The sequence below is a fragment of the Corapipo altera genome, unplaced genomic scaffold (genome assembly GCF_003945725.1).
Source record: "Corapipo altera isolate COAL_440 unplaced genomic scaffold, ASM394572v1 46, whole genome shotgun sequence".
In the NCBI taxonomy this organism is placed as follows: domain Eukaryota; kingdom Metazoa; phylum Chordata; class Aves; order Passeriformes; family Pipridae; genus Corapipo; species Corapipo altera.
In genome coordinates this window covers 1,733,587-1,751,247 of record NW_020884883.1, presented here as the reverse complement: position 1 = coordinate 1,751,247, position 17,661 = coordinate 1,733,587, and the positions used below count along the sequence as shown (strand labels likewise).

Genomic DNA, 17,661 nt, shown 5'->3' with positions numbered 1-17,661 from the left:
TTCTATTTTTTCTATTAATAAGGGAAATAATTTTGACACTAGTTAGATGGACTGTTTACATATTTTCATGTCACCACAATGCCAGATTCATATGCAACCTGTTGAAGAGACGAGAGATTCCTTCCCCATCCCAGTTTTCCATTTATTCGTACATGAAGAAAAACACATTATTGAAAGTTGTGAATTGCAACTCTAGGAAATTGTAAACCTAAGAGCTATCCTTACTACTACATTTCAAAGGCCTCACACCAGGTCTGATAAGACAAGAGAGCAGGTGCAGAGAGAAGTATTAATTGGAGAAGCATTAATCTGGAGACCTTTGGCACACTGGAAAAAAATGGAGAGATCAAGTTCTGTGCTTACCTTAAAAAACAGAATGATTAAACATCCTTAAAATGTACATTATCATAAATTATCTTCATGGTTTTAAGTGCAGCTGGACAATAGTATTTATAGCCACAAAGTACAATTTAATGGAACGCTTTGGTAGTTACCTGAGTAACGGATCTTGAATCCTTTCTTGCTGGTTGCATGATCCGTTGACCAGCGGAGATAGAGCTGATTCATTTTGCTTGTGAAGTTCAGTTGCCCAGTATGATTCCCACTCAAAGCAACCAGTAAAGGACTTTGCCCAGAAGAACCTTCAGAGATGAAAAAAGAAACTATTGAAGTTTTAAAGTGCAATGAGTTTAAGTGAATGTGAACACAATAGGATAGGAAATAAGCTGACATTTTCAGAGAAATAATTAACAGATCTCTATTAAAACTGTCCATGTGGTTTTAGGTTTTCATTAGAGGGCACAATAAAAGATATTGGTACAAAAAAATAGAAATATAAACCAATATATTGTTGTGATTTTGCCACAAAAACTGGAAAAAAAAGTGGATTTTCCAAAAAAATTATTCATTTCTATCTGACACAATTACATTGAATGAAGTTGTGTTTCTACTCCTTGTCTTTTTATATCTATTATTTATTAAATTTCTTATCTAACTAGTGAGCAGTAGCAAATATATACATTCTTGGACATCATACATGTCGAATAGTTTAAACACCACCATATTACGTGGTAAACACAGAGTTAAAAATGCTCCTTCAAATATAAGATCATCACAATGTACAAGTGCTATGAATTTACATACTTTTCTGTGACTCAGCTCTATTAATGGGTGTGTTTATTATAGTTTCATTTTAGTGTGAAAAGATGCACAGTTATGGGAAATACAGGATGTTGAAAAAATATGTTCTGGCACTAGACTGCTATCTTCACAGCAATAAAACCATAAAAGTACAAAAAAATATTTTTGGGGCTAATTGTATAATAGAACAACATATATGCAAGAGAAAAAAATACGTCAATCCAATCTCTAAACAAAAGCTTTCTAGAACATGAAATGCCATCTTTTTCCTCCATATGAATGTTGTGTTTTCTCCAGCTGAACTGTTCCCCTTCGTATGCACACTATGCTTTTGCTCCATGTTTTTTCAAGTCTACGAGAGCCATGTTCAACCAACATTATCTTGGTCACAGTTGCTATTACAAATGAAGAGCTGCTTCATTCACTTTTTTTACTGAGTTTGAACAGCTGCAGCCTAATCAGTTCTTATGTTACATGAAAATACAAAAATAAAACTGAATAAAATGACACCTAAAAATTGAATGCAATTGTTGTCAGCCTCCTCCTCCTCCAGTTCAATATAAAAAACCCAAATGTGTATTTTCTCACTGCGACATTTCAGGTACAAAAGGGAGGCTATAGAAGCCACAACAAACCATAAATATTAAGACCACCACCCAATTCTTAGGAACTGCAGTTCAGTCACCATAATGACAATATTACAACTACATAACTATTACTAAACATCTTCTAAATAATAAATGCATATACAAAATAAAAACAAATAAGCATAGCTTTAGGCACAGGTTGCCCAGCATGCCCTCATCAAAATACTTGGTGACTTGTTTGTTTATCATATTAGGGAGTTAGTGTAGGGAGTTAGTGTTTAACAATTACAGTGTAGGATAAACAATAAAGAATGCTAAAGTCAAGTCTTATTTTTGCTTGAAAAAATGATTCAGAATGTGACATTTCACTCAGTTACTCTGTGCTTCACTCTGGGTTTTTGTAAAATCGGTTTAATACACGTGTTACAGTTGGGAATGTATATGTTCTTTCTAAATTCTCAAATAAAGGGACTAAAAGAGTACAGTTACTAATAAAGACCCACTACATACAACAAGGTGAGAATCCTTATTAGTGACCATGAAATTAGTTTAGAGCATCATATGCCACACCACATTATTTAGTCATTGGGAGATCAGAGGATTGATTCAATGTATTTTAGTTTGCTTTGTTTTTCTTGGAGCTGAGTTTCAGTTTCTTTACCTTACCTAGCAGGCAGCTGTTTAGATGGTCTTCAGGAAGGTCAGCAACATGACTTAGGTGTTCTTGAGTCTGACATTTTTTTGATTATTGTTTCAGAATTTGTCTATATAAGGAAATAAAAACTCAACTTCCGCTGCAGTGATGTGTCATATGATGCTTTTCTGAATATTAAGTAAAAGTTGACATTTCCTTCTATTTTCAGTGACAGAATTTTAGTGGTTTAGTTCAGGGAGAAAAGAAGAACTTTTCTGTATTAAATGAATGCTATTCCATGTGAATAGACTGAATGTAGTGTTTTCAAGTTCAAAATAATAAGTTTAATAACTCTGTTCATAGTACATTTATGGCTTCTCTGGTTTAGAATTCAGATGAATTTCTTAAAGGTGTGACTTATAAGCGGGAATGTCTAACAGGCTTATTGGTCCCAGTTGACCAGGGTGACCTCAGTGACTGAATGCCTATCCTGATCATTGTCCAGCTGCTGAAGCATCATAATTTACAGTGAAGTCAGGTAGGTCCAGTCACTGTTGTGGTTTGCATTCCAAAGCTGCCTTATAAAGTAATCAGAGACATGTGCCTTAGCAAATATTATTTCTGTAAAATTTGTCTTTCCAATCTTTATACAGTTTCTGTATCAAGTTTGATGATGTATCTTAATTGATGATGTATCTTAAGCTGGTTTAGATAGATCAGTGCAGTTCTACTAACCTAGATAAACTATACACTGTTTTGGACCACACAAGATCCCACAATATGACATATATTTGTTGCAAAATGCAGCAATACAGGGAAACACCAAAGCTAGCTCTGAACGAGCTGGTCTGAGTTATAGCCATCAATGGAAGCAATATAGCCATATCAGCATTGCCTTCTGCCCCAACCAAGTCATCATACTGAGGTGTAGAACTGATTAGTCCAGCAAAGCACATTGCTAATGTGGCCACAGGGACACAAGCATCTCTGCAAGGTACTGCAATGTGCCATATTTGAATATCAACTTGTTGAGAGCTAGCTCAGGAATCTCTACATGGCACTGTAATTGAGACATTTTAAATATGCCATTATCTTCCTCACTTAAGGTTGCTGGTAGGTGGTAGAAAAAATTACTTCTGTAAAGTTGCAGTAGAGATGAATTTGTAAGAATATAATGCAAACAAGTGATCAGACCACTAAAAAAATTCCAGTTATGCTATACAGTTTCTTGAGGTTGAATACAAAATAGAGTGGAGGAAAAGTTAGTCGTAATAGATTTCTTGCAGACTTTTTTCTGCAGTAACCTGGCATGGACCAACATACGTGTTATAAAGAAAAATATACGCTAATGAAGTGGCATTTTTAAAAGAACTAAAAATATCATGGGTTTTTCCAGAATTTTGTTACCAAAAAGTGAAAACAAACTGATAATTTTAGACATTAAAAACTTATTATTTAAGAGAAATACTTGGAGCAAAATACTCAAAAAGATATGTCCATTTCATATTTTTCATGCTATGAAACTCCCATAGTGAATATTAATTGTTTCTATCATAATTATCATATATTCTTGGTTAATGAGCAATGATATGATAATGGTTTCCAAATGAATAAACATATATTTAAGAACAACCAGAAACTAGTTATCCTAATCAATCAGTGAGAACAGAACAAGTGACAATAAGTTCAGAATTCAGCAGAAAATAAGAATTAAGTAGGGCCCTCTGAGAGGTGATACTGTGAGTAGCACTAGAAACTGGATTTTTGTCATTTCTCTACTCTTTGTCTGAAAACAGATGGTCAAAAAATCTAACAGTGGTATATTCAAGCAGTGAACTGCACTGGTCTGCTATGCTATGGCAAAAGTAGACGGAATTTGAACTGAAATTTGAGTATTTAGACTCAATTAATTTTATTAATTTGGACAAATGGAATTATAAGCCCAAAATATTTCCTTACCAGACATGAACCCTTACAGACCAGAATGTTAATTTCTCCTTTTAGACACCTCCATACATTTCCCAGGAAACAGGAAATTGTGTGACTTTCATAGGGATGCTGCAGCTCTACTTCTCCTGCTCTGACAATACCTAAGAACATTTAAAAGCTTCTTTGTCTTGAATACATCTATAAAAAATTTAATTGGCTAACAGATTTAGATTTAAGGCAAAATTAACAGAAATCCTGAACTGTTGTTTAAGTTTCAGATTTGTCACTGCATTATGAAACCAACAACTGGAAATCAAGGCCCAGTCAACACAATATTTGGTCTTTTGTGATTAGATAGAATTTAAATCTATCTTACCATCAAATACCTCCAGCTCATCAAATTGCTTTTCACTTTGAAACATTTCTACAAAAATGGAGATGTTATATCCTGGCTCAACCTTTATAGTCCAAGAACATGTCTGAGAGTTGGGATAGGTGCCTGGATAACCTGGACTGAGGATCACTCCTGATGATTCTGTGCGGATTTCATTCGCTGGACATTGTGCTAAAAAGGACACAAAAGGAAGAACAACAAGAACAGCAATGAAATAAAGTGCTTCCTTTCTATGAAATGCATGCTTCAGGTTCAGTTTCCAAATGAAAACATGTTAAAACTATATTCTAGATGGAAGAAACAATAAAGTTCCCTATAGTACACACAGAAACAGGACCGCTTTTGCAAACCTTGCATTAGGAAATAAGATACTAATTATAGTAAAACATTAATCCAGAAATGCGTTAGAGCCCAAATGGTTTTCAGTCAAGGGATTCACATATGCTGGCGCGATCAAAACAGGTGAGGTAAAAGTCCAGGTAAAACTTTTTATTTGTAAACTGTATTCTATTTGCAGTCTTAAAAACATGACCCAGCTTCAAGAATTAAAACTGTTACATGAACATGAGAATACACTGGAACATTCAATATATTGGAATATATTGGAATACCAATATATTGGAACACCAGATCATTTGAAAGATATGTGTTTTTAGCTAAGTGTTCATTTTGGACACAGAATGCTCCAAGTCATTCAAGACAGACCTTCTCAGAAACCACTTCCCCTGTGGAACTCAAAATAAACTCAGAACTCACAATAAACTGTAGTTTCACCTAGTATTCACAGGCATTTATGGTCTCTGTATATTGCAAGGACTATACGATATTAAAATATTGTAAATTTTACATCCCAAATACCGATTTTGATTACGAAGTTCTTTTTTTGGTCACTGTTTTTCTTTAACATTTTACCTGTCTTGCAGGACTGATTTTTTCATGCCTCTTTCGTGTTGAAGTCTGATACATTTTGTCCACGGTTTCATAAAAGATGTGCATTTTGACAATTTTTTTTTGTAAGATTCACAAATATATCTTGACAGAGATGCATTCCTGGAAACTGTCTGGCATAGTACCCAGGTACTTGCATAAATTAAAGGTTATAAGAAAGGGGAAAAACATAACAGAGAAAAACATGATCGGACAAAAATATATTACAGGGAAAAAACCACACGTAAATATGTGAAACGAACATTAAAAACTGGACCATTTCCCTTAGAGGGCCTTTTGTAAAATTGGAGGTGAAATTTAAGTTTAGTAATAGATAAAAAATTTGCTCAGTCAGAGAGAAAAATGTCGACTTGTGGAAAGTAGGAATGTAATATTCAAGTGAGAAGAGGCAACCAAGAAGGAGGAACAAGATGTGGACTGGGAAAAAAATGGCAAGCAAACAATTTTTCCATGGCATGTATCCCTTTCTGATATCATTTGACAGTACTACCTGTAGCATACAGTATCTCTAAGAGGTAAAGCCATTTTTCATAGAAAATACTGAGAGGGGGAAAGCCTATGGGAAAATGGTATATAAAGTCATAGGAATTCTTTTCAGAATTTTAATCTATAGATTGTCTCTTAATGTAGGAATACTTGTCACAGCCAGCACGGCTTTGTGAGAGGAAAGTCCTGCTTATCAAACCTGATTTCCTTCTATGACAAGGTAACCCACCTAGTTGATCAGGGGAAGCCTGTTGATGTCCTCTTTTTGGATTTCAGCAAAGCTTTCAGTACTGTCTCTCACAGTATCCTTGTGCACAAAATGTTCAGCACACAGTTGGATAAACACATTATATGGTGGGTGAGGAACTGGCTCATGGGTCAAGCAAGAGGGTAACAGTGAGTGGGGGAACATCAGACTGGTGACTTGTCAACAGTGGGGTTTCACAGGGCTCCATCTTGGGCCCTGTGTTCTTCAACATCTTCATAAATGACTTGGATGCAGGAATGGAAGGGATACTTAGCAAGTTTGCAGATGAAAAAGCTGGAAGCAGCTGTTGACTCCCTCAAAGGCAGGGAGACCCTGCAGGGACCTCGAAAATTAAAGGGTAATCACCAACCATATGAAGTTAAACAAGGGAAAATGCAGATTCTGCACCTGGGATTGGGCAATCTTGGATGTACACACAGACTGGAATGACATGCTGGAAAGCAGTGCTCCAGAAAAGGATCTGGAGGTGCTAGTCACTGGCAGCTAAATATGTGTCAGCAGTGCCCTGGCAGCCAGGAGGGCCAACTTTGTCCTACATCAAGCAAAGCACCTCCAGCCAGTTGAGGGAGGGATTGTTCCACTCGGCTCTGCACTGCTATAGCCTCACCTTGAATATTATGTGCAGTTCAGGCACTGCAATATAAGAAAGATATTCAGCTATTAGAGAGTGTCCAAAGGAGGGCAACAAAGATGGTGAAGGGCTTTGAGGGGAAGCTGTATGAGGAGCAGCTGAGATCATTTGGTGTGTTCAGCCTGGAGAGAAGGAGACTGAGGGGAGACCTCATTGCAGTCTCCAACTTCCTTGTGAGGGGAAGAGGAGGGGCAGGCACTGATCTCTTCTCTGTGGTAACCAGTGACATGACCTGAGGGACTGGCCTGAAGTTGTGTCAGGAGAGGTTTAGGCTGGATATTAGAAAAAGGTTCTTCACCTAGAGGGTGCTGGAATAGGATCCCCAGCGAAGTGGTCACAGCATCAAGCCGGACAGAGTTCAAGAAGTGTTTGGACCAATATTCTCAGGCACGGTGTGACTCTTGGGAATGGTCCTTTGCAGGGCTAGGAGTTGGACTCGGTGATCCTTGTGGGTCCCTTCCAATTTGGCATATTCTGTGATTCTGTGATTGTTTTTCATTATCTTGAAATGCGCTGTTATTCTGACTTCCTATATTGTTCAGAAGAAGACAAGAATAAAGTGCTCTCACTCAAGAATATGCAGAAAGTACGAGTAAACCAGCAAATTATCATAGAAAAACATTGGGCAGAAACGTACTGTCAGATAAATAACTACTTTCCCTCAGTTAAGTAGATTAGACTTATTTCTGAGCAGAAGTCTGATTAGCAACATGAGATTTCCTGTCAGACATTGCAGTAAAAGTGCTCATCAGTGATGAAGAGTAGCTCACATGACATAGTTCCACAATCTGCTTTAACCCATAGTATCATTCTTTATGCTACAGGACTATTTTAAGAAAGAAAAAGGTGGCTTTTACAATCCAGTATTGGCTTCACCGGAACATTTGTTAAAATGTTGAAGTCTACTGGAACAACTTGAGGATTAAGAGCTGATCTTCAACGTCATAAATTAGTAGTATCCTGGAGAAATCAGTAATGCTGTCAGATTTTTCACAGCAAGACACAGTGATTCTTTTCAACACTGAAAAACTATCACCTCTCTGGATAAACTGTGCTTTAAGAAACAGCGACCATCAACTAAACATGACAAAAAAGTAGGTTCAAAGTGTCATTTGGAATGGGAAATGGGACTGTAGCAAGTACCTCCAGAGTGTTTTTTGTAAATGTGCCATAGCTAAAAACTACCATCAGAGAAAGTAAGGATATAAATAGCTTTTTTTGCTTGCTTTTCCTCAGCTTGTTAGGGAGTTAGGGAAATGACCATTGATCAAATTACTCATGAAACCAATTATTTAGTTGTCATTCAGATTTGAGGTCTGCAAACAAAATCTGAGTGTTACACACATACAGTCAAGACAAGACTAAAGCCTGGTCACCTCATTAAATGGAAAGCCTGATGGTACATATTCTTCCAGAAAAGTTTACAGTTGGGTTAATCTGAAAGGCCATTATCACAGCCTTTATACGAGTGGTCTTTCAGCTAAATTTCCACAGGTATCGTTTCCAAAGAGATGCACTATAAGTGTCTTAAGAACAGGCTGCATGAATTTCTGTTTACTTACTCCATTAGCAGAAGTTTTCAGAATCTTGGATGTAGGATTGTCAACTAAGAATAAGATTCAAAATTACATTTTGAAAAGTCCAAGATTAGCTTACAGCGACCCCCAGAACATTGTCACAAACTGTTGCGTTAACTCAAGAAAATCACTGCGAGCATCTTAAAGAAATGGAGTCAGGGAAAGAAATGCAATGAAACCATAGAGGAAAGTCACCAATTCAGAGAAGAGAAAAATGTTAGTTTCCTTTGGGAAAAAAGAAATGTTACAGAACAGGAAGAAAGACAATCACACCCTGATAGCACAGAGACATTGACTGTGAACATCTCAGAAACCTGTGGCAATGCTACAGATGAAAACTGGTGAGAATGGTCTGCAAAAAGAAAAAGACACAGGAATAGGAAACTGGGAGGAGTAGGGGGGGAGGATAAAAAACCCAAAGAAATTACTTTTCCTGCCTTTTTATTTCACCTACTTTGCTCTTAGATCACTTATTTTTTCTTGTAAAGGACACCAGAGACTAAAAGTGAGGGAAAGTGACAAGAAAATAGCTGATTTGCTAGGTTTGAAAAAAATATATGTTTTTCAAAAGCAGGTAAAAGTTTTCCATAACAGAGAAAGACTGCTCCCAGCTTTCTCATTCCTCACAGCTGAATCTTAAGAAGGAATCTGAAACTAATTTATTCATCACAGGGGGAAATGTACCTTTTTGCAGATATTTCCTCATGCCCTTCTCTCATAACTGAGCAAAAATATGAAGCTGCTTTGTAATTAAAAACATTTCTTTGGTGGATTAATATTAAAAATCAGTAGCTCAAAGGTCAGAGAATTTCCTTGAACAAATAACCACATGAACACAACATAAGAAAGAGATCAGTGCAGGAGTGCTGTAGAAATTCTTTCCTCCATATATCCTATTGTATTCACTTACTGGACTTTAGAACCTTACTAGCAAAACAATTCTCAAAAGGAAGAAGTACTGCTCACGTTAAAAAAAAATACACCTTTCTAATACAAATCAGTGCAAATAGTGATGCAAAGGATGAAAGGGGATATGGAATATTCCCCTGCAGCACTGATACAAACCCAGCATATTCCTAGAGCAGAACATTCAGTAAAATTGAAACCCTTATGTCCTTCTAACCTGTAAATAGCTCAGTATCTCTCTTGTGCTAGAGCAGAAATGACCAAATCTCCTTACACAATGAGCTATAGCTTTAAGTCTTCCTATGGCCAAGATTCACTTCCTACAGCTAAGATTGGACAAGAGGTCCCTTCCAATCTCAGCCGTTCATAGGAGACAGACCACAGGGACTTATGAGTGCAGCAGTTCTGGAGTAGTTCAGGGACAGGGGAAGGCAGACAGTGTATTGCTCCTCTGAAGTCTGGGAAGCTGGCTGTATCAGACGGTTATGTGGCAAATTGACAGTGTTCATCTTGGCAGCCTTTGCTGGCTTTTTCTGCACAATAGGGAATTACTCACCAACTCCCCCCCAGTATAGCTTAGCTGCTGATTACATAACAATCTCTAGGTGGAAGCTACACTTGAATATTTTATAAGACTTACATGGCTAAAGACATAAAATTGAGATATTGAGACAGTGAGACTGCTTCATCTTGCTTTGTAAAACAAAACAAGTATCCATTTTTTAATAACATGAATAACTAATATCTATAATTTGAATAAAAATAAACTCCACAGTGTTATTTTCTTGGTAGCATCCATACAACAGGTAAAAACAAAAACCTGCAATTTTGACTTTTTTGTTCTATAATATTAGCTCTTGCCTATAGCATGATTAGCCTTTTGCAACCGGACATGCCTATCTCCTATTGGCCTTTTTAGCCACCAATGTGCTTGCAACAAACGTGGGTAGAGCCCTTCCCAAATCTTCGTTCGCGAAGCCCAGCCGTGATAATGATGATAAAAATGGAGTATGCTAAATACAAGGTGCTTTGGTTGAGGTAAACATATTTGTGTTGGTTTAGCTGAGACGGAGTTAGTTTTCCCCATAGCAGCCCTCACAGTGCTATGCTCTGTATTGGTGGTTAGCAAGGTGTTGTTAACACATCAGAATTGTGGCTACTGCTGAGCAGGGCTGGCACAGCATCATCCCTGTCTCTCCAGCATAGCGGCTCACATCCCCCCAGCAGTCTGGGGCGGAGCAAGATCTTGGAAGAAGGCATAGCCAGGACAGCTGAACCAAACCAACCAAAGGGATATTCCGTATAATATGACATCTGCTCAGCAATGAAAGCTAAAAGGAAAGAGAAGGAAGGGGGGACATTCATTATTTACAACAGCTACACATGCTAAGCCCTGCTTCCTGAGAAGTGTCTGGACATCACTTGCTGATGGAAAGTAGAGAATAAAATATTTAGGTTTTTTCCTTTGCTTGTGCATGAGAACTTTCATTTTTGCTTTAGTAAACTGCCTTATCTTGACCTACGAGTTTTTATTCCTTGTATTTTCTTCCCCCTTCTTGCTGAGGAGGGAAGTGACAGAGTGGCTTGGTGAGCACCTGGCATCCAGTCAAGGTCAACCCACCACAATATTACCCTGTTTCTTCTATTTGTCAATCAATTAACATGTTAACATTATACTCTTCAGTATTGTATTAGATACTCTCTTCTGTCAGTTAAATTACAGGATGACTCAACTCCCTACACTTCTAGAATGTTAGGAATTGTTGTGAAGTTTACCAATAAAGAAAATCTGAGCTGCAAAACAGAACTAGACAGTTGAGCGCCGCAATATATTTAATTATTATTTATTTATAAGTATATCCCATGAATTTTAAAAATGGCTATTATAAAATAGTTTGGAATGATAACATGAATAATTACTTTAAAAAAAACCCAAAAAATACTTTTAGGCATATTGTAGGACATAAGTAATCTATTTTGCATTCATTTTTAATAATATTGTTGCACATGTAAATTTCAAGTACTGTAATTTGTTAATTTGCATAGATTCATATATGAGACAATGCTTACAGAAGAACAACAGGAAATACTAACTATATGCTGTACAGTCACATGCAACTATGGGCAGTGGAGTGGTGTCATGAGAAGAGTAATTCTGCAGCATATCTCACATCATATCCTAGTTTTGAGAGACAGATTACTTTAACTGGATTTTGAAGGAATCTGTTTCAGGTTTTTTGGGGAAGGCCTGACCATCTAATAGTACTTCTGTTGTCTTCATCTTTGATTTTGCTTTTCATTCATAAATATCATCACCACAGTAGGACAATATTATCACACCACCTTTCAGACTTAAGTGTTTGAGCAGCTTAAAGATTATATTAGAGACCTTTACCTTATACTAAATGTCCATTATCTGTTTTACTAATATGTCAATTTTTGTGACCAATATGGGAATACTTCTTGCTGTCACAATGTTCATCATGCTTTAATTTACAACTCTACATTTCCCTAACAGCAATTACAAAATGAAAGGAATTTGTCCCAAGAGGATATAAGGGCAGGATGAGAACAGGGGCTTTGAGCGCATAAACAGAAATCACAAATGTTCAACTACTGGCAAACATAAACTCATGACAGCATGTTCTGTAGGGTCCCTGGGGTTCTACACATTAGAAAACACCTGGCAAGTTATCACGGCACCAAGCATTTTGAGGAAGACCCTCCTCGGGTAGACCAGATAGGAAGGGAAAGGGAGCTGTAAGAAAGCTGCAGTGTGGTGTGATTACAGCTGCTCTGGTGGTCGTTCGTTCAGAGTGATGTAGAAGTGGTCACAGAGACTCATTTTTCGTGCCTGTCAGATATGTCGTCAGACTTGCACAGTATCCTAGAACCTGGCCTTCTGTCATATAAATATATTTATTGCCTACTAAAATATAGTGACACAGCTCAGGAAAATGGAAAGTTTTCTGGTATCTTTAAAAAATGTGAAGCTGATTTAAACAAGGACTATGTAAAAGATTGTAAATAGTGGGTAAAGTGCAGAAATACAAGAAGACAGTCCAAAAATTAGCCCGAAATACAATATGCAAATTCCATAGCAAGTAGCAATTTTTTTCAAGTCTATCAGGATCAAATAGTGTTGTACAAGTACAGTTCCATACTGCATCATCTGAAAAGAAATAGAATTGGAAAGGGTATTGAGAAGGATGGCAAGAACGATTAAAGGTACGAAATATCCTCTGGTCTATAGAATCTTGTCATAAATATGGTGAATAGAGAACAACTTATTACTGTTTTTTTTTCCATAAGAACTGGAGGACTTGAAGTGAAAACAGTAGGTGTTAAGTTCAAAGCAGACAGAGAAATTACTTCACATATTACATAAATAAATTGTGCAACTGCTAGCACAAAACTCTGTGGATTTAATGCATTTGCATGGGTTCAAAATAGGACTGAATAATTCCACTGAAGAAACAGCTTTATGGGATTTAAAATATAAAGAACATTGCTAGCCTAAGAGTGGCTTAGCTACAGTTGGATTGAGCCCTTAATTAACTGCATGCTTGCAATGATCTTCTGTCCTTCACTAGAAAATCATTACTGGCCAGTGCTAGAGATGGAACACTGGGTATTTTGTGTGGTATAGGGAATTTTTGGTCTGATTCAGAAATATATATTTCCCCCCTTCAGATACTTAGGCTTTCAGAATGCAACATGAGTACTTTCAAGGATTTATCTATAAGTAAACACTATAAAGATGGTCATTAAAAACACAACTTTTAGATTATCTATCAATATTTTATATGATCCAGGAGAAATCTTCATAAGTATAAGCCAGGGTTTCATCATTAAATAGGAATTAAATTCAACTCTTATCTCCATAGTAATGCTGGAGAGGCTAGGATAGAAATAAACCCAAGTAATTCTATTTTCCAGAAAGGAAACTTGCATTTATTTAAAGATACAACTTGTCTGAAGAAAGGAAATCAGTTGCATTACAATTTATCTAAAGAAATTCCTCTCTTATGTCTATCCAAAATAACTGTGCCAGAATCTTTACTCAAATGCCTACAATTGTACTGTCTTCTGTCTCTGAATCACTCAGATGGCACTTTTTTTTTGTTATCAGATTAGATTTTTTGGTGTCCTTCTTCCAACAAACCTTTGGTATATTCACATTAGAAGAACACATGACCAAAAAGCATTAATAGGTGGTATTCTCCTCAGACAGAACTGTGTTATTTAATCTTTTTAATGAAAAAAATAACCAAAACCCAACATACGTACTAAAGATGTTCCTAAAAATCAATTAGAAACAAGTTATAGAATAACAAAATTCTAGTAACTTTAATTCAAAGGGTAATTTTGAATAACAATAAGTAACAAATACAAGAAAGGGAAGAAATTCACAATATCCACAAAATCTGTGAGGGAAATACAGACCTGCTAGTATTCATCTATGTACTGGGTTTGCATGGAAAGGTTTTGGTAGTGAGAGGGTTGCAGGGGTGACTTCCGGCAGAAACTGTCAGGAGCTTCCTGTGTTTGACAGACATAGGGACCAGCCAGTTCCCAAGATGGACTAGCCACTGGCCAAGGCCAAGTCTATCAGCTACAGTGGCAGTATCTGTGTGATCCCACATTTAAGAAGGAAAAAAAAAAGTCCCACACAGCAGCAGGCACAAGAGAGGAGTAAGAATATGTGAGAGAAACAGCTCTGCAGATACCAAGGAGGGGGAGGTGATGGAGCAGAGATTCCTCTGCAGCTTGTGATGAAGACCACTGTGAGGCAGGCTGTGTCCCTGCAGCTCAAGAAGGTCCATGGTGGAGCTCATAGAATCATAAGATTGTTTTGGTTAAAAAAGACTTCTAAAATAATTGAGACCACTATTAGCCTAACACTGTCAAGTCCACCACTAAACCATATCCTTAAGTGCCACATCTACACATCTTTTAAATATCTCCAAAGATGATAATTCAGTCACTTCTCCAAGCAACTCATTACGATCCTTTGCAAGCCTTTTGGTGAAGAAATTTTTCCCAATATCCAGCTTAAACCTCCCATGGTGCGATTTCAGGCATTTTCTCTTGTCCTATTGCTTGTTACCTGGGAACAGAGACTGACCCCCACCTCACTACTCCTTTCAGGTGGAAAGCAATAAGATGTCCCCTCATTCTCCTTTTATTCAGGCTAAGCACCAGTTCCCTCAGCCACTCTTCATAAGACTTGTTCTCTAGACCCTTCACAAGCTCCATTCCTCTTCTTTGGAAATGCTGCAGATACCATCTGCAGCCTGTGTAGGACTCCAGACTGGAGCAAGTGGATGCTCAAAGGAGGCTGAGACCCTATGGGAAGCTGCCCTGGAGCAAACTCCTGGCAAGACGTGCCCCATGGAGAGAAGAGCCCATGCTGGAGCAAGTTTGCTAGCATGACTTGTGATCCCACAGGGGACCCACACTGGAGCAGTCTGTTCCTGAACGACTGTGCCCCATGGAAGGCACCCACACTGGAGCAGTTCATGGAGAATGGCAGCCTATGGGAAGGACTCACACTGGAGAAGTTTATGGAGCGCTTTCTGCTATGAAAGGGACTCCCATGCTAGAGCAGAGGAAGAGTTTGAGCAGTTCCCCTAAGGAGGAAAGATCAGCAGATACAATGTGTGATGAATTGACCAAAATCTCTATTCCCTGCTCCATTGTGCTGCTGCCAGGGAGGAGGTACTGAAAATCAGGAGTGAAGCTGAGCCTAGGAAGAGGGGAGAAGTAGGGGGAAGGTGTTTTTAAGATTTGATTTTATTTTCTTGTTACCCTACTCTGATTTGATTGGTAATAAACTTGATTAATTTTCCCCAAATTGAGTCTGTTTTACCCTTGGCAATAGTTGTTGACTGATCTCTCTTTTTATCTTGACCCACGAGCTTGTTGTTGTATTTTATCTCCCTTGTCCAGCTGAGGAGGGGAGTGATAGTGTGGCTTTAGTGGTCACCTGACATCCAGCCAGGGTCAACCCACCACAGTCAACAATGTTTCAAATATGGTCAGAGAAAGCCACGAGTTTGCACAGTATCTGCAAGAACTGTTGGAAATAATCTGGGTTTTATAGATGGCTAATCATTTTCAGAAGTTCCTAATATCTCTGTAGATTTTACAATAATTGTTCCGTTTACTTTAGGCTTTCATTTTTCATTGACACTCTAATTGACACAGTCAAGAGTTAACTTACTGCTGTTACTGTCAACTAAAAATTGAAGTCTGGATTTTCAGTACAATCATCTTATTAAAATATAATTGGATCAGAGAAATACATTGATTGAAGAAAAGGAAAAAAATTAATAAGTATTGAGTTATCTGATCAGAAAGATACAGAAATATCTTTCTATGAGGGTCCTGAAGTGAATAATGACTCTTTTTCATCAAAAACAAAGACATGGAGTCCCTGCCTCTGAATCCATTACAGATCCCAGCTAATTGTATGCAGAGGTTAAGAAAGGGGAGGTAAAAACTCCCACTTTACTCAGGTATGGGTGGTCATGGGGAAAAATTTCTTATAGGTGCATAAAATATGGCAATAATAAACTAATATAGCTTGTACTATTGAATCCTTCATTAATTTTTAAATCATGGAAATAGAGAATAGGGGTAACAGGAAGGAAGATAAACAGCTCTTAATAAAGCATCACAATAATTGCTGTGTTTCCAACATTACCTCTTGAGCATATGGATGTTTTTACCTCATGCTATAGAAGATGTTCCATCCATAATTATGTACAATAGATCAAAACTATTGTTTTGATAATATGATATGAGTATTAAAACTTCTGTTCACTTTTTGAATTCCTTAAAATTTTAATGATGGCATCTCATCAGTAACTTTTATTTTCCAAAAAAAATTTTGAGTTACTTTAGGACAAAATTCTACAAATGCTTTCTTGATCACTTTTTCATCATTTCAAAACCTTTTTTTATCCGCTATTTAAAAACCAAGCAAAACAAAGAAAAAAACAAAGAACACCTGATGAAAAACAAAATTTGGAGGACACAGTACAAATTTCCAACATAAACTTTTCCATGAAGATGAAAAAATGCTGTATGAATACATATCTAAACATCATTCATGTTTTTTTAGGTCCTTGTTTGAAATATTATGTCACTATATTTTTGAAAGAAAACAGAAAAGATTCTCATTTCAATTTGAAAGCTTAATTTAAATTCATATTTTTTAAAATTCTTCAAGAGTTAAAAGAAATCTTTGGTTTGATAAGAAGCAAAATAAAATATGTTAAATGACTTTTAGAAATCAGTGTTTCATTAATGGTGGAGTTAAATAGTTAAAACCACTTTTCTTTTGATTCTAAAGCATGTATGTGCCTGTGCAATATTCTTAATGACCAATATATGACAATGTGTGCACTGCTTAGATATTAAAGAAATAAATGGAAAATTTTCTTTTAAACATTAATGAAAAGACCGTGCCTAAAAATCTTTCTGTAGGATGCATACTAATGATATACAGACCATGCAAGCATATATTTACCTTCACAAGATGGAGAGGATCCTTCAAACTGCAACTGTGCATTCAGTTTGCAGGTTAATATATCTTGTCCAACAAGAGTGAAACCAGGATGGCACCTGTACTTCACAAAATCTCCTGGAAAAATTATTGACAAAAAGAAGTTAAACCTCAAAAATCCTTCAAACAGAAGTATATCAAAATCTCAGGTGGAAGATGAAATATATTAATAGCTTAGTTTATTTAGAATTCAAATGAAAACAGAAGAAAGAAAAAGAAATACCATTTTTTTTACCTATTTCAAAATCATCATCTTCTGTAAACAAATCTGCATGTGGAACTGTGGGTGGAGGTTGGCACTTCCTCAGCTGATAAGCTGCAAATTTAAGTAAAAAAAACAAACTGATGTGTTAAGGACTATTTTACAGAAAATTCATTTCATAGTCATACTTCCCAAATTCACAGAGCTCCACTAAACCTCACAGTCTCTCAGTTACAACATTTTCCAAGTTAAATGTCATGACATCGTATGAGGGTGGAACAGGTTGCCCAGAGAAATTGTGGATCCCTGGAAGTGTACAAGTCCAGGCTGGATAAGGTTTTGAGAAACCTGGTCTAGTAGAAAATGTTCCTACCCATGAAAGGGGG

General features: G+C 36.9%; 1 protein-coding gene across 5 annotated transcripts in view; it reads right to left on the bottom strand.

Moving 5' to 3' along the window:
- The window catches only part of CSMD1 (CUB and Sushi multiple domains 1), a 1,093,278-nt gene that overhangs the window by 94,563 nt on the left and 981,054 nt on the right, over positions 1-17,661 (bottom strand). For all 5 annotated transcript variants that reach the window (XM_027640975.1, XM_027640976.1, XM_027640977.1 and 2 more), the window contains 4 exons: positions 17,309-17,389; positions 17,038-17,151; positions 4,667-4,855; positions 495-641 (listed from right to left, as the gene is read on the bottom strand). In XM_027640975.1, coding sequence (XP_027496776.1) covers positions 495-641; positions 4,667-4,855; positions 17,038-17,151; positions 17,309-17,389 — 531 coding nt within the window. The remainder of the gene's footprint in view (positions 1-494; positions 642-4,666; positions 4,856-17,037; positions 17,152-17,308; positions 17,390-17,661) is intronic.